Source organism: Elaeis guineensis, chromosome 2, assembly GCF_000442705.2.
Source record: "Elaeis guineensis isolate ETL-2024a chromosome 2, EG11, whole genome shotgun sequence".
Classification (NCBI taxonomy): Eukaryota; Viridiplantae; Streptophyta; class Magnoliopsida; order Arecales; family Arecaceae; genus Elaeis; species Elaeis guineensis.
In genome coordinates this window covers 7574651-7600262 of record NC_025994.2, presented here as the reverse complement: position 1 = coordinate 7600262, position 25612 = coordinate 7574651, and the positions used below count along the sequence as shown (strand labels likewise).

The 25612-nt window shown below is 35.8% G+C and overlaps 1 protein-coding gene across 1 annotated transcript; it reads left to right on the top strand.

Moving 5' to 3' along the window:
* Positions 1 to 14403: 14403 nt before the first annotated feature.
* LOC105060548 (uncharacterized) lies at positions 14404 to 25101 on the top strand. The gene is made up of 10 exons (XM_010944317.4): positions 14404 to 14619; positions 14739 to 14843; positions 16476 to 16537; positions 16633 to 16716; positions 16801 to 16832; positions 16977 to 17058; positions 17772 to 18000; positions 20133 to 20360; positions 21552 to 21844; positions 24441 to 25101. Exons 1-10 carry the CDS (start codon positions 14596 to 14598, stop codon positions 24790 to 24792), a joined length of 1491 nt encoding a protein of 496 aa, XP_010942619.1. The 5' UTR covers positions 14404 to 14595; the 3' UTR covers positions 24793 to 25101.
* The last annotated feature ends 511 nt before the right edge of the window (positions 25102 to 25612 follow it).

The window sequence follows — 25612 nt, the reverse complement described above, 5'->3', positions numbered from 1 at the left end:
ATCCTTCAGGATCTAAAAAGATTGGGTATTGAGGTATGACTGCACGATTCTGAAGTCCTACTCACTGCTTTTAGTGTGGGACCCATCTTAATTGATAGAATCAAAGCAATCTAGGCAGATGATCCAAAACTATAAAAGATCAAAGAGAAAGTACAAACCAATATGACATCTAAGTTCAGAAGTCATAATGATGGATCTTTGAGGTTGGTGATAGATTATGTGTTCCAAATAATACAGAATTAAAAAGAGAAATCATGATGGAAGCTCACAACTCTGCCTACATAGTACACCCTAAAGGTACAAAAATATATAGAGATCTCAAAGAAAATTTTTGGTGGAGTGGTATGAAAAAAAAAAGCTCAATATGTGGCCCAATGTTTGACTTGTCAATGGATGGAAGCTAAGCATCAGAGGCTTGTAGGACCACTACAATCCCCTGCAATTTCAGTCTGAAAGTGGGAACACATAACAATAGATTTTGTTACGGAGTTACTAAAAACTCTTAGAGGATATGATGCTATTTGGGTAACTGTAGACCGATTGACTAAGTCAACACATTTCTTACCCAGCAAAGTTAGATTTTTTTTGAAAAGACTAGCAAGTGGTACATAGATGAAATTATGCGGCTTTACGGTACTCCAATATCTATTATGTTTGATTGGGACACAAGATTTATTTCTCAATTCTGAAAAAGTTTACATCAGGCTATGAAGATTAAGTTAGAGTTCAGCACAGCCTTCCACCCTCAAACAGATGGTCAATCAGAGAGAACAATTCAAATATGGAAAGATATGTTGAGGGCATGTGTGATAGATTTAAAGGGGTCTTGGGATGAATATTTACCACTAGTGGAGTTTGCCTATAATAACAGTTAATAAGCTAGTATTCAGATGGTTCCCTTTGAAGCTCTGTATGGAAGAAAATGTAGGACCCCTATATGTTGGGATGATGTCGGTGAGAGAAAACTATTAGAACTTGATATTATTCAACAAACAGTAGATAAGATCCAGCTTATCAGGAAGCGAATTCACTTGGCTCAGAGCCGACAGAAGAGTTATGCTAATAATAGAAGGAGAGAACTAAAATTTCAAGTGAGAGATCATGTGTTCCTCAAGGTGTCCTCCACTAAAGGTGTGATGAGATTTGATGTTCATAGAAAGCTAAGCCCTAGGTATGTAAGTTCCTTTGAAATCTTAAAAAAAGTTGGAGTGGTAGTCTACCATCTTGCTCTACCGCCCTCTCTTGTCAGAGTATACAATGTTTTCAAATCTTCATGTTGAGAAAGTATGTATCAGATCCTCGCTATATAGTGGAGTTTGAACCACTTTAGCTCAGAGAAGACTTATCATATAAGGAGCAGCGATTACGAGTTGTGGATAAAAAAGATCAAGTTTTGAAGTGACGCACCATTCCTTATATCAAAGTTCAATGGAGTAACTATACAGAATGAGAAGTAACTTAGAAACTTGAGGAAGAGATGCGAGCCAACTACTCTCAACTATTTTTTAACTCAAGTACATCAATTTCGAGGATGAAATTTTTTTAAGAGATGGAGAATGTGAGAATCGATCTCTTGGACTGGATTTACCTTGAAGCCATCATTCCTTACCGACTTCATCAGAACCAAATGAAAAACAAAATGAAAGAGATGCGGGGGAGGGAACTTATGAAGCCATATTCGAGTGAAACAGAGAACTACTTACACTATTAATCCATGGCCAAGGGGAAGGGATAAGGACCAAGGGAGATCGAATTGGTTTCGTGCATCAGTGGGGAAGAATCTAGATTGATCTTGCCTATAAAATCTGGCCTTGTTCGAGGAGGAATCAACCCTATCTCTTTTCTATAAAAATCGCTCCATCGGTCAGCCAAATCCATCACCCAAACCTCCATCATCTCTTCCTTTTCCTTTCTCATCTCCGATGGCTATTGTGCTACCTTGCCGAAGCCCCACCATCCCTCTAAAAGCCCTAAATTCCCTTTCAAAGACAGCCACCCTCTGTTTCGGGGCTTCGAGTGAGATACTATCGATTTCTATCATCGATTGCTGTTATCGCCACCGCCATCATCTTCGGTAAGCTTCCTTCCCCTCCTTTTCTTTCTGATCCATGGTGTTGCCACCATTGCTTGAAGGGCATTGCTCTTTTTCCTCCTTTCTTTTCGGATGCCCAATCACCATCTGTCGGTATTCGTTCCTGGGCATCGTGGCACCAACGTTGTCGGTTGATCTGGCTGCCCAACAATGAACCCCACCCTTCAGTTGGCCTTCATGAAACCCCAAGAAGAAACCTTGGATTTGGCTAAGAAATGAGAGAGAAAGAGAAACAAACAAAGAAAGAGAGAGAGAGAGAGAAAGGGATAGGGACCTAATCTTATTCTTGGTGGACCTAGCATAGTAACTTGACCCAATCCTTTATTTTAAATCTAACCCTTTGATTAGACCCAATCTGTTTGAGAGTCTAGATTAATCCAGATCATGTATATCTAACTTGGCAATTGATCCAAATGTCAATCCAGACTTGGGCCAGACTGAGGGTTTCTTCCTATTTATCTTAGTTTTTTTAAATTAAGAGCTAACAAAACTTGTTATCCGTTGGTATTAGAACCTTTATCATCAGAAGAACACCAAACCTAGAGATCGAACTAAGAAGATTATAAAATTTTAGATTTGATCAATTGTAAGTGCTCTTTTATCTTTGGATTTATTTTTATACATATTTATGTGTTTAAAAAAATTAAATTTTTGTATATAAAATATTTAAAAAATATTAAAGTTTGAAATTATATAATTTTAAATAAAAAATAATTTAAAATATTGGATCAAGTATGGCATCACCTGTGCATGGTTACAAATTTGAAATAAGATGACTTTTTAATTTAAATTTTGCATAATCTTTAAACTATTTATTTTTATTCTTGCATAATTTTTGAATAAAATTATTCTTTTATTTCTAAAAATAAAATGTGGAAAGCTTAGTTTGATATTAATATAAAAATTAGTACGATGATGTATGAGAAATTGATTACTATAGATATTATGAGAAAAACTCTCTGGTCGATTATGATTTGGGTCTAACTAATAAGACTGATCATTGATCATACACCAAAAATATATTTCTTTCAGATCTAACCAGTTGAAACTAATCATTGGCAGAGTTAGTTCTTTCGGACCTAGCCAGTCGGGGCTGATTGCTGGCACACACTGATACATCATGCGTATATTTCAGAACTAGTCTTTTTATCTTATCATGGGATTATTCATGGCCATGTGAATCAGAGATAGTTTCTTTCAGACTTAGCTAGTCGAGACTGATCGCTGGTACACGGTGATGTATCACATGTTTATTATTCAAGAGTTACTCTCTCGGACCTTGTCACAAGGTTGATCATGGCCGTATTCACCAAAGACTAAGAGAAGATTTTTGGATATTTATTAATCTATGTGGTATATTTTAAAAAAAAATTATCTTATTATATATTACTCTTATATTGTTATATTTCTGAAAAAATTAGTTATGCTTGATCCCTCAAAGATATTGGTAATTTATTGAGCCCATAAAGCTCATATCCTTTTTTATTTTTTTTAGATCTAGAAGATCCTATGGAGCTGGAGACCGATCAGTGAGGAGCATAGGACTTAGATAGTTATTTGCTTAGCTATATTCAAATAGTTAAAAATATTGTTATAAATTTTATTGGATTTTTATTTGATTTATTATCAGTCATGGAGTTTCTTTTTTTTTTATTAAATAAATATATTAGAAAATTTATTTTTACCACTGCCTGAGTTGAATTAAGATCTTTATGCTTTGGTGAAGGGCAGGCTTTGCATGTTCAAAGGTTTAAACCCTAAGGATGTGCGATCGTCTATCGCATGCCCAGTTTGGATCATTGGGTCAGGGCGTGACACAAAGTTTATCAAAAACTATTACTTAAAATAATTCTTGGTTTGATAAACACTCTTCAAAAGGATTCTTAATAACTCTAAGATCTTTTGGAGGTCTTAGAATCAATGAATGGAATAGTTTAGATTCCCCAATAGCATGGTCAGTGGTGTTCTTATTCGATGGAACCCAAGAAACTTTTCATTGAAGAACTCGATCAAATTATCTTTCTCTGTTTGTGGAGCTGTGCTACCATCCTTTGAATGGTTCTTATCAATATAACTAAGAGAGCGGAAGATAGAAGAAGCAATTCACAATGCCTTCGGGACAGATTGATGTTTATGGATCTTATCTCAAAATTGGAATTGATTGATCTTGATCTCAAAAGGATGGCAATTTACATAGAGTAATAGGAGAGATCATCCTTCTCTGGTATGATTGGATCGCTTTCTAGTTTCCACCAAATGGAAAGATATCTTTCCTACATCAATCCAGAAGACCCTCACTAGCCAGTCATCTGATCATGTGCCAAACACTTTGGATTGTAATGAAAAATTCAAAGGTTTAAAATTTTTAGATTTAAATCATGGTGGCTTGAAGAACCAAATTTCGAGGATATAGTGGTTGGTGCATGTAAGAACTGTAACTCAATGGAGGCATGGGTAAGGAATCTAAGAAAATCTTGTGCCACTATTAAGTCTTGGGCTTATAACAAAAGGATTGCAAATAGAGAGTTGAAGGCTAAGATTCTGCATGATGTTGATATTCCAGACAGAAAAGAAGAGAAGGCTGACTTGTCACCATTTGAAATTTTCACTAGAAGCATCTTGAGAGAGTCTTTGGAAGAGATATATAGGAAGGAAGAAAATCGGAAGCAAAAGGCAAAGGTACCCAGCTTAAGGAGCATGATAGAAAAACCTATTTTCAAATTTGCACAATTTATTTAAACAACTCTTTGATGGCATGAAGAGATTGTTTCAAATTTGCACAATTTTTTGAAACAACTCTTGGACAACCCTCTCAACCAAAGATTGCTACCAACTAGGAACTAATCCTTGGTAAGCCTTCTATCAACCTACATGAGCTTGATCAAGTATTCTCAATTGATGACATTAAGGAGGCTATGTTTTCCTTTGATGCCAATCAAGCACCAGATCTAGATGATATCACCTTCTTATTCTTTTAGAAATTTTGGAATCTAATGAAGGATGATTTGATGATACTCTTACAAGATTTCATGAAGCTGTGCTTGACTTAGACAGACTTAATTTTGCCTTTATCACTCTTATTCCCAAGAAAGAGGGGTTACTCTCAGCCAAGGACTTGAGGCCAATCAGCCTTTTGAAAGATCTGTATGAGATAATCATGAAGATCTTTTCATAAAGACTTACCAAATTTCACTTGGCACTTATTGAGGACTCTTAGTCGGCCTTTGTAAAAGTCAAAAAGTATCTTAGATTGCTTTCTCATGCCCATGAAATCATTGCTTACTATAGGAGGTTCAGGGAGAGGAATTCTTTGTAATTTGGACTAAAACCTTTTGGCAATTTGAATTGGAATTTTCTTCTCGAAGTTCTACAAGTTGAAGGCTTCTCAAATAGATAGATCTCTTAGATTCGTAGCTTAGTGTCTTCGGCATTTGTTGCTCTCCTTTTGGATGACACACCTAGAAGGTGGATTAAATGTAAGCAAGGGTTAAGACAAGGTGACCCGCTTTCACCATTACTCTTTATTTAGGCAGTGGATGTTCTTTCTCAGATCTTTAAGCGAGCATGCAATCTTGATGTGAGTGCAGGTATTGGGCACCAAGAGGAGTTTAGTTGTATGTTGAGCTTACAGTTTGCAGATAATACTCTATGTTTTTATACATAAAAATATAATAGATTGTTGACAGCTAAGGTAATTTTGCTAGTTTTTGAAAGTGTATCAGGGTTGAGAATAAATTTGCACAAAAGCCCCATTCTTTGCATGAATATGGATGAAGGTGAGTCATCTCTTTTTACTTCTTGAATGAATTGCCAGTAGGGTTTCCTATCCTTTGTGTATTTGGGCTTACTGTTGCATTATAAGAATCTCCTAAACCAATGCTAGTTATCACTAATTTAAAAATTGAGCTCGAGGCTAGCAATTTGTAAAGAAAATTATTCTTGCCTTCCCGATAGCACTTCCTTCATACTACATGTGAATCTTTAAATGATTAAAGTGGGTCATCAATAGATTGGATAGGATGAGAAAAGTCTCCTTATGAAAGGGTACAGACAATGTGAGTGGCTTCTACTACCTAGTGAATTAGGACTCTATTTGCAAATCAAAGGAACAAGATGGTTTAGGGGTAAAGAATCTATCTTAGATGAATCAATCACTACTTGCTAAATAGAAGTGAAAATTTCTATAGAGTTCGTCTAACCCATGGTGGGGACAGATCAATTGAGCCTATTACTGTAGAAGGAAGATGCGTATGAGGAAGAGTAATATGGTTCTCTCCTCTATTTGGAAAGATATTTGTTCGAATACACAATATTTTAGAATTATGTGACTTTCAAAATTGGTAAAGATGAGTGTAAGACCTCAAACCCATCAATATAGAAACTGCATCGATCTTAAAGCATAAAAATAATTTCTTTTAAAAAAATAAGGTGAACATGTGCTTTGCATGTGCTGGGGTGCTTGGCGTGAATGAAACTCCCAAGGGGGTTCTTTCTTCTAGTCTTTCCGACTGCAAGAAATCCCAATTTGATTGGGGTTCAACTTCTTTTTGATCTTTAAATCCTCCCATTAGCATCTATTTAAGGGCTCTAATACTCCTCTAAGATTAATCGCTCGATCTCAACCTTCCTTCTTCTGTATTCTCTCTGAGGACGTGGTTCATGGTGTTTACCAGAAAAAGCTCATTGGAAATAAGATAAATAGCCTTTAAATCCCTTGTTGATCTTTCTCTCCACTATCATGAGCCATTTAATCATTGGTTCGATCAGCAATCGCCAAAAATTTTTGAAAAAAAAACCTAATTTCTGAATTCTCTTGTTTCAGGTTGGTTTTCATCCTTCTTTTTTTTAGTTTTCTAGCACCGGTGGTCACTGTCGATTGTCGGCCTGGATTTTATGGGCTACGCTGTCATAGCCCCAATAGCTACCGACCACCACCACACCTGCCATGGTCTCTAATCCGGAGAACAAATGGGACCACGAGTTCCCTTATTTTGCCAAAAAAAACCCTAGGGAAGAAAAGAGGAGGAGAAGGAAAAAAAAAAAAGAAAAGAAAATAGAGAGAGATTCTCTCTCTCCCTCCCTTAAGTTTGAATCCACCTTTCTCTAAAAAGTTTCACTTTCTCTCTCTATAAATTTTTTCTTTCTAGACTGATTCTCTCTCTTGATGGATTTTTCTCTAGAAGTCATCTCTCAAGATTAGCCAGTGAAGGAATTTGTTTTAATGATTTTGATTTGATCCCAGCAAAGAGAGTCCTGATCCATGATCGTCAGGCAGTGCGCCGGCACCCATCTTGACTAAATTGAGATATCATTAGATTTATTTTGAAACATCTATAAACTAATTCAACCATGATTTAATTAAATCATCTTGATTAGATCGATCAGATTGTCAGATAGTGTCGCCTGATTAGCCTATTTCCTCTTATATTCTCTCTCTATATGATTTATGAATTCGGTGAATCTATCGAACACACCTAATTTTTGATTCAATCCTAAGTGGGGTTTTGATTTAAAATTTTATTTTGATTTAGTTATGAATTAGAATTAATATAAAAATATAATTTTGAACCATAGGTTTTGAAGAATCTCCTCAAAGTTAATCGATCATTTGTTGAGTATTTTACAAAAGATAAGTAATGAACTATCTTCTCAAGTTATTTTATAATTTATTTTAAAAATAAATAATTATTTTTTAAAATTATGTATAATTTATGAAATTATATTTTGAACGAAAAGTGATTCTAAAATAGTCTAGTTTATTGATTATGCATATATTCAGCAGAAATTATGATATGTTATGATACAAAAATATTTTGAAATGGATCAGATTTGTACTTTCCACCTAACTATCTATCAGTGAGCCCCACCAATGGAGATTATACATTGGTATTTCGTGAACTCTGTCAATGAAGATTATATGTTGCTAATCAGTGGACCTCACCAATGGAGATTATATATTGTTACTCAGTGAATCCTGCCAGTAGAGGTTGTGCACTGGTAATTAATGGATCCTACCAGTAGAGGTTGTGCACTGGTATTCAGTAGACCCTGTCAATGAGGGTTATATATTGACCATAATTAAACGCTGTTGAGTTATATGTATTTTTGATTCGAATCAAATTTATGATTATGTTTATATATGAATAATTGAAAGATTTGAATTGCATTGAATTAGCATGGAATTTATTGTTATGTTATTTAGGATATTTATTTTCAAACATTATATCTATGATAATATCTGAAATGGCTAGTTAAGATATTCATTATTTACTGGACTATCAAGCTTATTATCTTTCTCTTTTATTTTTTAGATTTAGATTCCTAATTACGGATATGGATACCGTTTTGGGAGTGAGTTAGAAGTGAGAGTTGACAATATAGATTTATGATGATGTTTTTATAAGATTATTATTTGAAATATAATTGATGTAAGATCTTCGAATATTATTGAATTTTATTGAGACATTAAAGTTGGAATTTAGATTTGGACTTAATTTATTGAATTAATTATTCTGCTGTTGCTTTTTGATAGCTTAATAAGATACCTTGTATGCTTGTGGAGAGAGTTTTCTATAAGTATACAGCAGTTATCATGACCTCCAACTCACGATATCGGATCAGGTGCATAACAGTGAGTCTATTCAACTCTAGAAGGGTAGTTGGATTGATGTGATTCCTTTGTATTCTCAATTTGAGGAACTCTATGCTAGAGCCTTAGAGGCAAATCTGTCTCTTCTTATTGGAGTTGGAGGAATTTGAGTTAGAGTTGAGATGACACAATTGGAGACACTGCATTGTCTACTTTCCCCAATCCGACCATCATGTATCATAGACATATATCTTTGTGGAAACTTGTTCAAGATGGTATATTCTCCGTGGACTCCTATAAATTCCTAAATTTCAGTGGCATGAAATGCCCATTCTCAAAATGCATTTGGAAGACACCAACTCTGGAAAAGGTGAAAATTTTTCTTTGGCTAGCAACAAAAATTAAGCTATATATAGGGGAGATTCTAGCAAACACGTGATGGAGCATTAGTTCTGGTTGTATTTTATGTGGAGCTAATATGGAGTCTGGACTTATCTATTCTTTAGATGTCCTTTTGCAAAGAGTATATCGACAATCATCAAATTATAAATGAATTTAAGAGGAAGACCAATCGCATTTCATGATTTATAGACCGTTGGAGAAAGAAGGACAGAAGCATAATAATGAATGGAGCTGGAAATCAACTGGCCACTGCGATTTGCTAGGAAATATGGAGCAAGAGAGAGGAGTGCATGCCTTTTCCTAAATAAGATAGGAAGCAGCTATGCTATTTTGCAAAAGACACTTCTTTCATTTCACAATTGGAGCCACATTTGCCCATCCAAGAACAGAGACTGCACATCAAAACCTGTGGAGAGAGCAATGCATGCCTTTTCCTAAATAAGACCGGAAGCAGCTATGCTATTTTGCAAAAGACACTTCTTTCATTTCACAATTGGAGCCACATTGGCCCATCCAAGGCAGAGACTGCACATCAAAACCTGTGGACAGGACTGCAATCTTTGGAGCATCCCTCAATGGTTGAGTCCCTTTGTTATTCTTGATAGCTGATTATTGTTGTGCTCTTAACTTCTCAGCACATTGATGCGAAATCAGGGAAGTTGAATGATGTTTCAGCCTTTACCATGCCTCTATATTGATGTTTCAGCACTTTATATAGTTTCAATTTGTTTTAAAATGTTGCAGCATGTTTCAGCATGATTCAACATGCTTCACTTTGTTTTACCGAAAGCGCACTTCTATACTTAATTCACTAATTTAAAATAAAAGCGGGGTGACGCGCTTTGCTTCCTCCATTTCCCTTCAAAAAGAGAATAGACACAAAAGGAAAAAGGACATTTTTATTCTCCCAACCCATGATCACCGTTGACAAATCACGGAGCCAACACAAGAAGGATTAATCCCTTGAAAACATGGAATAAATCTGGAAATAGATTTGTTTCAGAGCTGTCATCTTAATTCCACTCACATATTCTTCTATCACACCATCCTCTTCTTTCGGGGATGGCAATGGATCAGTATGAAATGGATCTGTCCATATTCATATCTGTCCATAAGTAAAAACTCGTATTGATATCTGACTTGTACTTATTTTGGTTGAGTTAGATCGGATCAAGTAAAGATGCAGATTAGATCGGATACATGTAAATAATATAAAATTATTATAATTTTAAATAAAAATATATATTAAGATTATATCATATCAGATTTGAATCAAGATATACAATTATCCGTATTCTATCTGAACTCATTTCGAATATTTTTTCTAAAATCATATCCATTCCGGATTCCAATCGAATTAGATAAAATCTATTTCATTCAGATCGGATCGGATTAGATATCCGATGGGTCAACTAAAATTATCATCCTTGATTCTTCTCGTATTCTAGGAATTTAGGTTGTTCTGTTTGAGTAAGAGGGCATGTAAGCTGAGAAAAGAGGGTCTGTAAGTTGAATTCCAAGAACTATGCTCACGTAAAGAGCTCAGAGTTGCTCACCTGCTATACATTACTCCGTATTTCAGGTTGTTCTTTCATGCATTTTTGGTTGTGAACTACTTTAAGGAAGAGCTGCTCACTTCCTGCGCATTACTCCGTTATCTTTTAATAAAATCCGGGTAGATTTCTTATCAAGGGAAAAAAAAACACCAAACTTATGTTAAACCCATCAATTACCGTATCACGTAGGTAGTACTGTCAAATGGACTAGTCCGGCCCAGCCCAGCCCGGCCCGGCCCAGCCCTTTAAGGGCCGTGGGCCAGGCCAGCCCATGGGTCTTGAACCTCAAATGACTGATAAAAAAAATCAATAATCTGATTAAAAAAAATCAACATATCCTCAATTAAAAGCTGAAACATCATCAATTCAAGTATTTAAAATTCAAAAATTCAACCTAAATATTAATAAAGTAGAAATTAAAACTTTCAAACATCACCAATTTAATAATTCATCACACAAATCATGTAAAATACTAAAATTTAATGTCCACAACAAATCATAATTCACTATTTTCATTAATCTCTTCCTCAAGCTGCACATTTGAATTGCTTTTGATACACTTGTCTCAAGGCTATCCTCTTCATCTAAAATTTATAATAATAAAAAAATTAGACAATCAATCCCATTGAAAAATAAAAATTAATCATTAGTCAAGATATAAAATAAATCTAAAGAACATAAAAAAATATCATTTGGAGCAAAGCCATGCAACCAATTTCGCGTGCAAATAAGAATTTGGATATTTTCAGGAAGAAGAGAGTTTCTATACTTGTTCAAAACATGACCTCCAATATTAAAGATAGATTTAGATGCTACTGTAGTAATTAGAATGCTTAGCACATCACGTGCCATAATTGAAAGATTAGGATATTGTGCAGTATCCCTCCAATACTTGAGTATATCCAAATTAGTAAAGCAGTCATAATCAAGTATTCGCTCTTCTAAATAAAATCCAATTCAGATTTTCATCATTAATTTAGTTGCACTCCCATATTTCTTGAACTCCTAAAAAATTTTAAATACATTCATAACAAAAAAAGAGAAACAGATGAGATATCAGATATCAAATAACATATAGCTGAAAAAAAATTAAAATTTAAAATAATAAATTTTAAAAAATATTCAAAACTTACACTAAAATTTTTGTATCCTTAGTTTTAGCTCCTTCACTTGGTCTAAACAAAATATTGGATTGAGAATCACTTGCACTTACACTTGATGATGCACTGGATTTGTTGCATATTGTTCATAGAGCTTGTATAATTTTATTTTCACAAATCTCTTTTCTTTTCAGCAATAAAGGATCAATCTTTGAGTAACAAAATTATAAAAATTCAAGCTTCATGCGTGATCAAGAATAGCTCCAAATGCAAGCACTACACTATACTCCTTCCAATATTTATCAAACTTTTCTTTCTTCTTTGAATCATGTCTCTGATAATCTCATCTTTACAATACAAATTATCATTCAACATACATTCAACTTTCCAAACTTACAAAAAATATAAGTTGGAGGTCAGATAAGATGAGCAAGAAATCTTATTAGTAGTCTCATAAAATAATTCCAAAATTTATATATTTTCTCTCCTCTCCTCCATTCATCGTCTGTTGGATAATATTTGAAATTTCTATCAACCAATTGGAGACTAGCAAGCCTTTTTATATTTGAGTGCACTATCAAGTATCAAATATGTTGAATTCTATCTGTTGATACATCTAACCTTAAACCAATTCCTACATTAAGACCTATTTGCTTAACACATTTTTGAAAATTTTTCATCCTCCCATCTGATTCCCTCACATATTCGACACTCTTTATTTTATACAGAGATTCACTAGCCACCTTCAAACCTTCTTGAACAATGAGATTCAGTATGTGAGCAGAGCAATGCACATGAAAGAATTCTCTATCACACAATAAACTATTTTGCAAACGAAGATGACTTTTCAAAATATCTACCATGTTGTTATAGATGAAGCATTATCTAAGGTAATAGAAAAAAAATTTCTCTATACCCCTTTTTTTTCAAACAATCAAATATAGTTGAAGCCAATTCAACTTCAGTGTGGAAGGTTTCATGTGAGCAAAATTGAGAATTTTAATATTTAGTTTTAATTTTCATCAACAAAGTGAGCAGTTAAAAAATATAACCCTCAGCAGTGCATGCTGTCCATACATCAGAAGTCAAACAACTCTATTAGGAATCTTAGCCATAGCTTATTTAGGCTTCTCTTTCTTTCTCAAATGAATTTTTTGAACATCAGCTACAGCAGTATTCTTAGAATTTATCACCACATCTGGATTTATATATTTTGCTCAAGCTCTAATCTTATCATATTCAACAAAATTATGAGAAAATCATGTTTAATGATAGCTTCTACAAGCATTTCATGAGAAATCATTTGATCTATTTTTCTAGATCTTATTTTTCCTACTTAATCAATGATCATTTCTCCCACATTATGATATTCAACCATTTTACAATTTTGCAAATGATGATGCAAATGTGAAGTTCCATAATTTGAACCACCAGGTTTAGGATCAACTTTATACTTATGCTGGTAACCATTACATGTTGCTATTTTAATTCCATCTTTTGTTTTATCAATTTTTGTGAAAAAATTCCAAACATCTAATGTCCAATTTTTTGCTTCTTATTCATTGATCCAGAAATATTAGGTTCAATTTCAGTTTCGATTGGAATTTCTGACGACTGAGATTCCATGATTTTTTAAAAATCTATATAAAAATTATAAAATATAATAAACAAAAAGATAGTATCATTAATTCAGTCTATCATGGCTAATGAAACAGTTATTTAATTAATAATTTAATATTAATTTAACATCCTCTGTTAAAGCAGTAAAGCAGAGGGAGAGTCAGAGAGAGAGTTTCATCATACCGAGCGAGCCCGAGAAGGAGAGAGGGCCTGGACTCTGATCCTAGAGCTTGAAGTGAGATGGAGAGAGAGAGTAGAGATGAACTTTGGTCAAGCTAGATGGAGGGATACCGAGAGAGGCAGAGAGCCTGAGAGGGAGAGATCGAACTCTGGTCCTGGAGCCTGACTTGGAGGTGGCAGCACCGACGACAAGGAGGGGGAGGGGGATCATCTGGAGGTTGGATGGAGGGGTGTCCGTCGGTGAAAAGGAGGAGGGGTTCGAAAGAGGAGGATCTTCGGAGGTTGGATAGAGGGACGTCCGTCGTGGAAGGAGGAGGGGCCAGCGATGTGGGGCTTCGTGATCAGATTCGAAGGCTAGAGGCGGCGGCACTGACAAGGAGGAGGAGTGAAAGGGAGACGATCCGATAGAGGCGATCGTCCTGTTGCTCGACGGAGATGGTCATCCTGCGGCGATGTAGGGAAAGGGGAGTGGGATTAGAATTTGAAACGTAATAAATTTTTTTTTAATTTTTTTTTTAATTTTTATGATCCATTTGGACTAGTCCAGCTCAACCCATATTAGTCTTTGGGCTGATGTGGGATGGGCCTGCCCAGTTCATCTTATTTATAGAATTGGGCCGAGCTGGCTCTTTTTGACAGCCCTACATGTAGGAGCGGGTGGGGGATGATGGATGCGAGTAGTTGGGTTGAGAGGAGGCGGTGATGCCGATTAAGGTAAATTTCCTATTATAACCACCGTCAACCAACGGCTAGGATAAATCCATGTTTTTTCAGAAAACAAATCTGAAAAGACACCAGAACAATCCTCATAACGCGCTTGTTGTTGTCCATCTCGATTTAGGAAACGCCATCAGTTCTAAACAATCCAATAGATTATAGAATATAATCGAATTAAAAATTTTCTTGGACATTAACGGCACCGGCTGTTCCTCGTGCAGCCGACCTAACAGCTCCAGCGCCAAAGCCGTCGCCCCATCGATTCCGGGAAGAGAAAATTCCACCCAAAACCCTAATTCTCTTCCCTCGCACCCTACGCTTTCTGGTTTCTCCTCGCCGATGGCCTCCAATGGGACCCCCGCGGTAGGCTTTCTCCGGATCCCAGGGTTTTCTATCGGTAATTAGGGGTTCTTTGTGGCTCGTCGGATCCGGTTTGAATAAGTAAAAAATGAATCTTTTGGGGTGTTTTCTGGTGATTCTAGAGGGTGGGAGACACGGAGCGCAGCTTGGAGAAGATCAAGCGGCAGCTGACGTCGGGCTCTGGGAGGTATCTGCTTCAGGGCCCGCTTCTTAAGCGATCTGAAACGGTGTGGGCTCCGATCTCTGATTATTTATTTGATTTAGAGTAATAATTCCTTCATTGTGCTCTTTTTTGCTCTAAAAGTTGGATTTTTCCTGGAATTATTACTTGATTTGTGGCTTTTAAGGGGATTTGAATACCATTCGAATAAGTAGTTGCATTGCATTCATCCATGCATCTAGGTTTGAATCTTAGACAGATCAATTCAAGCACATAGGAAGTAAAAGAGGCAGTGATGCAAGAACTAGAATCATGGAATTGACCTATGGAGTGATGATTGTCTGGTGCGTTGCGTTTTGATAATTGTATCTTATAAACTTTAAGAAGAGGCTTTTATGTGCATCATCAACAATTACAACATGCTCTACAAGAGGGTGAGTCGAGGAGGGTAAACATGAGTCGATTCTGAAACTGAATTGACTTGGAACTATGTAGTACTTAGGTGTATATCATTTATGACACATTCAACAGAGGTTTCCTTGTTCTTTTACTGCATTCTTGTGATAGGGATAACTTAGACTGGTTAAAATGATACTTGTTCGATCATTTCCTGTTGCATGAGAAATTGATGAAGTTTATTATTTTGATGAATAAGTACCATCATTACTGATGTATTGCATGACATATGTGACTCAAAAATTCTTTTGTTCAAAATGTAAAATACTCTTAAAATATTTACTCAGAGACAATTGCTGAACAATTTGTGGTCTTTTCCACCAGTTAATGATGTTCTTTGGCCAACTATACTATATTAACAGAAACACAAATGTCTGATGGTGTCAAGTAGGGGTCTTAGACGTGTTGTTACATGGGCGACACATCTATATGCTGTGACGGAATCATGCTTTGTGATATATAAAACACTGCTTTAGTTTTGTGATGTATAAAACACTGCTTTAGTGGCAACTGCATCATAGCTTGTTCTGATTGACTGAAGGCAACTCCTTCCTTCTTCCATCCCTCTCCCTCCCTTCCTCCCTTCCTCCCTTCCTCCCTCTATCTATCTATCTTTGCCTCTATCTCTGTTCTCTCTCCCCTCTGTTGAGGATTCAAAGCTGGAAATTGTTCTTTTCCTTGAAATATTGTGAGTCATGAGCAATCATGATTAGATTTACTTGTTTTTGTCTGGTAATTTACTTGAACAGATGGCATGATTAACTTTGATGAAAATCAATATGCCAATAATGATAAATGGAACTCATCTCTTATATTTTGAAAAGATGCAGAAGAGACTAGGATTATTACCAGTTCATAAAAGTAACTGACTTGGTGACATTGTTCACATCATGTAACTGAAAGGCAATAATCCTGATAAAGATGCAAATGAAAGAAGGATTTGTAAGGCCTATCCCAAATAAATGGAGCTGGCATGCAAACATCATAAATTTTTGGTTCCTTAAAAATATCTGTCCAAAAATGTTGGTTGACTAGTGTGGTCTAGACAAGCTTTTGCCAAATTTGCTTAGTTGGTACTTCTAAATGTAGTTAATTTGCAATTCTATTTTACCTGTTGCTACAATATGATCATCAAATTTGGTGGTTTTGGAAGTGCACTATGGATGACCTCCATTGTGCGTGGTTTATCTTAAAGTAGAATCATTGCAAGTGGTGACAGTATTTCTTCTCATATATTTAACAGCTACGGAAATGGAATGAGAGATGGGTGATCCTGGACCCAACAACTGGAAAAATGGAATACAAGTATGTTATCTTGGCATGTTTCAGAAAAGCTTCTACTTTAAAACCCTATTTATGTCAGCACAATATCTCTCTAATTTATCATTTTATTGGCTTAGGATTCGGAGAAATGAGACAGTTGTCAAGGGAACTATCATATTTGATTCAAATAGTACAATTACTGTATCCCCTGTGAACTTCCAGTAAGACTATATATGCACTCATCATTTGATAATATATTGCATACATGCGAAAGCTTTTAATGATTCTTGTTTTGCTTGTTGCAGTGGGCTGCCAAAATATGATGGCTGCTGTTTTTGTATCCATTTGCTCTGATCTTGATTGAGTACATAGAAAAGTATTATCTGCTTCTAGTGTTCCTTAAGCTCTACCCAATATTTTTCTGGGTATTACTGATGCCAGTTATTTGCACATTTCTTGGGTTTCTTAACTAACCCTCTAGATATTGCAACTCCACAGAAGAAGGAGTACTTCCTTTGTGCAGAAACCCCTGGCGCTGCAAGAGCTTGGGTATCCACTTTACAGTAAGCTTGTGGAGCTACAACTTTGCACTATGCCAGTCTTTTCTATTTCTCTACTTGATTCTTAGACTGTTTACATTAGCAAAGCCTTATACCACATAATTTTCTAAACTGCATTATATCTTGGTGTCAATACTTGGTGCTTAGTATTTAAGATTTAGAAGCCTGTACGCAAAATGCCTAGTGGTAAGTATCATTTATGAATTGCCTATTCAGCTTGGTCTTTTTTTGTTGTATCTCATCCATAACTTGATGAACTCGTAGCTCTCTTGTTCATGATTTCAATCCTGGTGGGACGTCTTGTGAGATGTTGGGCCGGCGTACCATCCCAAGTGTTGGGAAAGGACCATCCCCTCATCACCCTAGCATCCCGATCAACACCTCTTGGGACATCTCCAATCCTTGGTGTTCAGATAGGGTGGGATGATTTGTCCCGTTTCATAGAAAAATTGGGATGGCCCCATCTCATGGGATTTGAAACCTTGCTCTATTCATAAAATCTTTTCCTCCTTTGTGTATATTTAAATATTAACATGTTATTCTCAGGTTGAGTATATTATTTTTGTCAAGAAGTTAACTTTTGACATGATTTAATTGTCAAAGAGCTTTTATTAGTCAAATATTTCTTTAGCATTCAATTGTTATGTTTATTTGTAATATCTCAGACTGCGATTTTTTCTTTTCTTTCCCCTCCCCCTCCACCCCAAAATGACCAGTGCAACTCAGTTGGTTCTACGGGCACATAAAGAGGCAGTTAATTCATTGAGTGGGAATGGCTCTGCAAAATTAGGTACAGTGGCCACTGCAGTTGCAGCTGCCAACTCAACTGCAATGGAAGCCTCCAAAGAAATAGAAGCAGCGATGAAGATATCTATGAGAGCAGCTCTGGGCTTGATGACAAATAAGCCAAATGAAGATCATCTGGATGATCTGACAATTATGAAGGTACACCTTGTTATTATTCATCTTTTCTTTATGGTGGTTTATAACCAGGTATCTTAAATGTTTATCACTAATCTTCTTTTATTTGGTTAAGAAACAGACAATGAACAGTATTCCTGATGCACATATACTGCTGGAATTTGAATGCCTTAATTTGCAATATCAGCTTGTGACCATAATCCATAACAACATATATTCTTCTGGTGTTCTTACGTCGCCAACAGGAGAGTTTTTGTTTGCTTTTTGCTAGCTGTTATGTTATAATATTGACTTGTCAATGATCATATGGGATGACAGGCTAGTGATAGATTTAATAAATGTGATCACTATATGAGTCGATAGCCTAGCTGGTGGTATAAGCAGCTGCGCCTGCAGTCCAGTTAACTTCTGTAGTTTGCAAATGGAAAAGGTGCGAGTTGACATGAGACTGACTACTGATTGTAGAAGAGAGAGAGTTATACCATGTCCTGACTGCTGATATATTTTCATGGAGGAACATTTCAGAAGAGAAGGGACTAATATTGAGTTGAATTAATAAGATTAGTGACTGCAATTTTACTGAATATAGGAAGGAATCTGAAGCTCCAAAAAATAAAGATGACCAATAGGTACCCTTCCGTGACCTAATTTATTTATCATAAAATGTAAATAGGTGACATAATACCCAACAGAATGATGTGCTAAAGCAGATAAAGAGGTGCAATCAGGGTATTGGGTCATTGCTTCATGCTTTTGGGACAAAAGGAAATTTTCAAGGAGTAATTGGACAAAGATTGCTTATGGATCACGTCATATTGTATATTCAAGAGGGTCTATGTTGAAGATGAACAACATAAAGAATGCTGAGCTAGGTAAATTATATAACCATGTGTAATAGTTGCCTGAAATGAGACTTTATCAGAAGCATATGAATTGCACAATCTTCAGATAAAAAGTTCAACAATTCAAGATGGTATCGACATGTTACTGAAGATCTGAGAGGTCCTTCAACAAAAAAGGGCTAGGGTTTTGTGATAAATGGGCTAGAAAGAGGAAAGAGATATTTAAGATAACACTGTTATGAAAATTTAAAAGCTTTCTAATGGTGGACATAGTCCTTAAGATAAATTACTGCCCAAAAAAGATTGAAAAAAGTATCTGTAAATCTTCTGGATGTGATTTGTCAGTTATAAATACGATTGTTTTCGGGTCAGCTTTGAGGAGTTGATCAGGGTATATGGGATTCTGCCTTTGCGACCAACAAGTGGCTCCTCTATAGTTGTTCAAACTCTATCATGTTGACCTGGAAGTTTGTCTTTGTTTTCTTGTCCCCTTTCAGAGAAATTGAAGACAAATTCTTTAGTCTGTTCCCAATCCACAGTTCTTCACAATTATTAGTTTCTTCATAATCAACAAAAGCCCTGGTTGTATATAAGTTGGCTTCCTATATATATTCCCACTTGAAGCAGCATTATTGGTTGATCATCTGATTGGTCCAATTGATTCTGTCTGATGGAGTTAGGATCTTCTACATTGTTGTATATAAGTTGGCTTCCTATATGTATTCCCTCCTGAAGCGGTTATCGGTTGATCATCTGAATGGTGCAATTGATTCTGTCTGATGGAGTTAGGATCTTCTCCATGAAAGGAATCTAATATTTTGAGTTACACAATTTGTTAAAAATAGTGTCATTATTAATTTACAGCTTGGCACTTGACCAATTCATACTTGGGAGCTTTTGTGCTTCTGCCAAGTGAGCTATCTGAGGTTAATATGCTTGCTGGGAGATGTTTCTGAGTCAATAAATAATTGTTTGCCCTGTCATAGTTGTTCTTTCTGTTAGGTTGGCTTCTGTTGAAATTTTTTATTAGTTTCTGGCTGCTGCTTGTTTCGAAAGGGGGAGTAGATGTTAACTAGAAACTTGTTTACTGGTTTATTTACATTTACAGTCTTTTGCATCTGAAATAATCACTAATCTCTCATGATATACTGTGTGTATGTGGAATTTTCCTGATTGCTTATCTAGTTCTGTTCATTTTGCTATAGACACAATTTAGTGCTATTGGTAACAGGTGGACTACATTTAAGGATACTTTTAGATTGTGAGTAAATGTGGTTGATGTTTATGTTGCTGCATTCTATTTGTATTCTACAGGAGACTCTCCGAGTGAAAGACGAGGAACTGCAGCAGTTAGCTAAGGACCTTCGTGCTAGAGATTCCACAATAAAAGAAATAGCAGATAAATTAACAGAGACAGCTGAGGCTGCGGAAGCTGCTGCTTCTGCAGCACATGCAATGGATGACGAGAGAAGACTTGCATGTGCAGAAATAGAGCACCTAAACAAGGAAGCAGAGAAGCAACTAGAGTCATCCATGCTTAAGGTGACAAATACTTTTCAGCTATCATAGGTGGGGTTTTAATGGAAAGTTCTTATTAGCTTAAAACAATGATGTGTGTTGTCCTGTGTAGATGTGCATATCAATAATGTGGCAATAGTAAATTGAAGAACAAATCCAATAACCTGTAAAATATAGCAATATATTTTCAACTTCCTTTGGTAAAATCATCTCTTTTCTATACGAACACAGTATCACTTTGTGTATATTATGCTTTTGAATAAATTCAATTACTTTTTTGCAGATGATCCAAATCTTTTTCTTTTCTTGCGCTTGCCAAATCCTTCTATTTGGTAACCACATGAATTTCATTCCCATGTCTTTATCCATGCAGAATAGTGTTCTTGTTTTTTCTCTCTGGTAAGAATGATGTTTAATGATACTATCTTCCCAAAGGGACCCCAGAATTAAGATAGAACTAAAACATGATGGCAACATGTGATTGTGTCGATTTCTGATTTTCAGAAAGTTCATCTCCAAAACATCTTGAAAAATGTTTTTGATTTTGCCCGCATTTCAAACCACTGATTTGTTAAATTGGAGCTACCCAAGTCAAACCTTCAAAGCAATAACTCAGAAGCTTTTATTGATAAATCACAAGTAAGAACTACATGTCCCTTGAGGTGTTAAATAAAGCAAATAGCAATGAACAGCATTAAGCAACAGGGATTTATAAAGTATTAAGGGACTCTTTATTGTCATCAAAACTTGTCTTGCTTAGATTTTTTTTTTCTTGAACAGACTAAATTGCTGAACGAACATTTGCAACACCCTTCTTTTTTGTATTTTCAATTCTTTTCTTCTGAGTTTGTCTTTACCTTGAATAACCTCTGCAAGACTGTTAAAGAGAGAGATAAGAGTAAAAAAGGAATGAGATTTCATTTAATAAAACAGGAATAACTTATAGTACAACCTCTGTTAAAAGGATAACTTGGGTAAAAAAAAAAAAAAAACACGAAAAGGCATGACACCCTGCTGGTTATAGAGTTGGGTGTTGTATTGGAGTTCAAGATAAACAGCAGCATAGATGATTCCTGACTTCGTAACTTACAGTTCTTGTCAAGTTTCCATCCTTAGACTTTTATTTATTTATTTGTTTACAGCTCTAGATATTCTGTCTGATGAGACATCTGTACAAGAGGCTTTAGTTTGATGCTAATATATGTCTGTTAACAGTTGAGGGAATCTGAAGAAAAGGTGTTGGCCCTGAGCAGAGAACGAGAGATATTGCTGAAGCAGAGGGACTCAGCTCTTCAGGAGGCACAACTATGGCGTTCTGAGCTTGCAAAAGCTAGAGAACGTGCTGTGATATTAGAAGCAGCTGTTCTTAGAGCTGAAGAAAGGGCCAGGGTTGCAGAGGCAGATGCTGAGGCTCGAACAAAGGATGCTGCAGAAAAAGCAGTAGCCACTGCGAAAGAAAAAGAAGACCTCCTAGCACTTGTGAATATCTTGCAATCACAAGCCCAGAGGTTCAGTTTCTGACCTTTTCCCTCTGCTTCATTCCTTGTAGTTCAGTTTGCATTTTTTATTCATGTAGATATATTCAGGCCTTTAATACTTTCATTTTTCAAATAATATGTTTTTGGATAGGCAAAATTGGCAAAGTAAGGTTCATAAAATGAATCTTATAGCCTGTGTTTTGTTTTTATGTTTGCATAAGTTTTTTTAAAATCTGTAATTTGATATCTAGCAAGAAACGGAGAATTAACTATTAAGGGGAAGGGTTGGATCCAAAACAAGTTCTATGAAAGCATAAAGCTGAACATGCACAATTATTGAGAATTCTCACCTAACAAGTACAGCACCTTGCCAAGCGATTCATATACAGAATCGAAATATGAACTTCAATTGGTTGCCTTCTGGAAATTTATTGGAAGAATAAAAGAGCATATACTGACAACCTGTCAAACGTGTAACTTTTGTAGTTCATTCAAGCTACTCCAGGTGGCATTGAACATCTAACTTTCAGATACATGCATGTAAAAGCATAGCTGCATTGAACACTTATGGTTCAATGATGGTTTTGTATTTTCCATTGTTTCATATGCATTCCATGCATGTTACTCATACGATCTAAACAGTTGTGTGCAATTTATTGTATTGAGTAATGTTCTTCTATTCATTTTTAGTGGTTCCATGATTGCCAGTTTTTGGTGCACTGTCTATTTATAAAAATTTAACTATTTTCATTCCTCAAAATCTAAAGTAACTATGGAAGAAAAACAAAAAGATAACTATTCTTCTGGATCATTTTGTACCAATGCTAAGATTTCACATTACATATTCCAAATTTCCAAGTTTGATTAACTTGAGAGATCAAGTACTAGAACATTATAACCATGGTTTAAAATTTTGGCCAAAATAGATAATTTTTGGTCGAAATGGATAGGTTTAGACCTGACTGATCCAAAACTGACTGCAATTTTTGGTTTTGGTCAGTTTTGACCAAAACTGACTGAAACTGTCCTTTTATTTTATAGTTTCCTTTCACATGTAAATATTATAACACTTTCTATAATTCATTAATATAATTCAAGAACACACTTATCTAAGGTTCTAATGATCCAATGAATGTTGCTTTTGTGTTGCCTTTGTTATTACAGTGGGTAAGATGCAATCTTATTGTGTTCTTGCTCTCTTTTGGCCTGGCTTGTGTGTTTTTTTTTTAAGTTGCAAACAACAATGAAGTATATAGAAGTAAAGATGTATGTGCATATCTAGGAGCTTTCATTATTTTGGGGAGAGAGGGAGAGATGTAATTAATTTTATGCTCTTGTTTACTCGTTTTGTTAGTTTATGTATGGTCGTGATATTTGGTAGTTTGTTCAATGGATTAGCACAGTCATATGATATGATTAATGCGTTAAACTTTGGTAAATTTTTAATGTCATCACACGGCTGCCCAAACTATATAAGTTTATGATTCTCTGACTTAAAATACAATAAATGACATAAAATAATCAAAATAACTTGATTGTTTTATGCTTTTAGTTTTTGGCTTTTGTGACTGGAACTCTAATAGTCGGAGCAAAGCTACGAAAACTTCGGAAACCGAAAGTACCTAGGGGACTGAAACTAAAAATGAAATCAAGTTTTAAAACCTTTATTATTACTGACTAGCTTTATCTTGCGGATCTAGGTGTAGCTTCAGATTGTTTTGGCCATTTGTTCCCATCAAGATGTACATCTACTGTCAAGTGCAATTTCAGACAACTCCTTCACAGATATTACTTGCTATGTTGTTTAACTTCTACAACAATCAAATCAAGAAAAACTGTGAGAGTTCAGATGAGCATTTGCATGTCGTGTAATGAATTTGTTTTAAAAGTATTGTGTTGGAATTGGTACTGCTATTTCATCTGGAAAGCCATGGAGTTTTTCAGAAAGTTTAGTATAAACTTTGGAATGAAAATACAGAAAGAATGAAAAAAAAAAAAAAAATTTGTATGTGCTGAAAAACACAATATCATAGAGCCCAGTCACTTCAGGGAAATATCAATTCTTCCCTTTATGCAGACTCCATATTTACCATCACACTGTTGTGTGTAGTTCCAAAGACGCTGCTGTGACCACAAATTATGTGCAATTTATAGCTCAAACTCCACGTAGAAGAGCTAGTGAGGGTTGGCTGGTAACAGTTAGAAGCACCATGTCTGCAAGATGAGCAGAACATTCTGGCAAAGAATAGTCAGTGCGTGGTATCATAAAATTAACCGAAAAATACTTGATGCTGATTGAAACGCAGCCATCTTGGGGATCAATTTGTATGTAAAGACTCCAATGCTTCATGGCATCATGGGATATTAACCATGTTATCTTTAGCTACTGATGGTTCTTGTTGTGTACCAACCGGACATTCATGTGAGACATCAAATTGCAACCCGTCTTGTTTAAGCGTTGGAATATGCAAGCCAAAGTTCAGCTGGCATCTTTATGAGATTAGAAACACAGTTTCTGACCACCGGTTATCGATTATGCTTTTGCTTGAATATTGACGCTCAGTCCTAATGTTTTTACAATCAGATGTTAGAAATTTGAAAATAATACATTTCTTTTTCTTATCAGACAACAGGGCAACACTAAGCAGGTCGTTGAAGAGAGATCCGAGTCATGCTCTGGTGCTGATGACACTCTTTCCATGACAAAGCATGTAGACTTGTCAGAGGATGATGTCGATAAAGCTTGCTTATGTGATTCAGGGTCAGTTCCTGGGAATAATGTAGTCCGATTGGCAGTAGATGGAGTTGAAATCCATTCTATTGGTGATGCTGAGTGGAGTGATATCCAGTCAACAGATGCAAGGATAGCTGATGTAAGGGAGGTCACCCCTGAAGCAGAGCAAAACAGCTTCGACATTTCCGTTGTGAACCCACCGGTTGATAACCATCAGCATAGAGGGAGCTCTTCCCAGCCATGATGTGAGCTATTCGTTGAATTTTTGTGATGGTGCCGGCCACGGGGTATTCTATAACTTCATACTGCTAAATATAGCTCTTGTAATATGACATGCTGTGGGAACTTCTTCAAAACTTTATTTGATTGTGGAGATAAATTTGTGAGAAACTGCTAGATACTAGGATTCGGAAATCTGCTAGAAGGGTTTAGCAAAAAAGGAAAACAATCTACTGGATCGGTTTGTTTACAAGGATATGTTCTGATTTCAGATCTATGGTCATTGTGTCAAATTATACAGGTGAATAAAGGTTTTGCAGTCTTTGGCTTGTTATGATTGGGCATTTTGTCCATATGGTCGTTTTGCTATGCTATTCATGGCTTTCGTAGAGCTCAGCAGCTTTCAGTGATATGAGACAGATCTGATTTTCACATAATTCTGATTGCAAATCATGGAGATCCAATCAATGCCATTGTCCTATACAAGCACAAAAAAAAGCTAAATATGATGATTAATTTTTGATTCTTAATATGTATCACCAACTGATTGATTCTAAGTCCTTTGAATGAGATAAATGAGGGAGTCATCTCTCTATTGATTTCATCTTCCCCATGTCCACTCTTAAAGCCATGGCCAATCCTTCCTTTGACCAACAAGCTATCTACTAACATCTTGTTAGATTTGAAAATTTTTAGTTGTAGGTGTCAGGTTTCCATGACTTTGTTAGGTCTACATGGTTCTCCCCATCCCTTTCTTCAAATTAATGTGCTTTGTGGGCCACTAAGGTCTTCAATCTCAGGGCTGCCCTTCATACTTGGCCTAGGCAGAACGTGGTCTACCTCGC

Excerpts from the sequence above, each read along its gene's own strand:
- LOC105060548 (XM_010944317.4), top strand. The coding sequence starts at position 14,596 with ATGGCCTCCAATGGGACCCCCGCG. Across the intron at positions 14,844-16,475 it reads TTCTTAAGCGATCTGAAACG|CTACGGAAATGGAATGAGAG; the intron begins GTGTGGGCTCCG and ends TATATTTAACAG. Across the intron at positions 16,538-16,632 it reads ACTGGAAAAATGGAATACAA|GATTCGGAGAAATGAGACAG; the intron begins GTATGTTATCTT and ends TTATTGGCTTAG.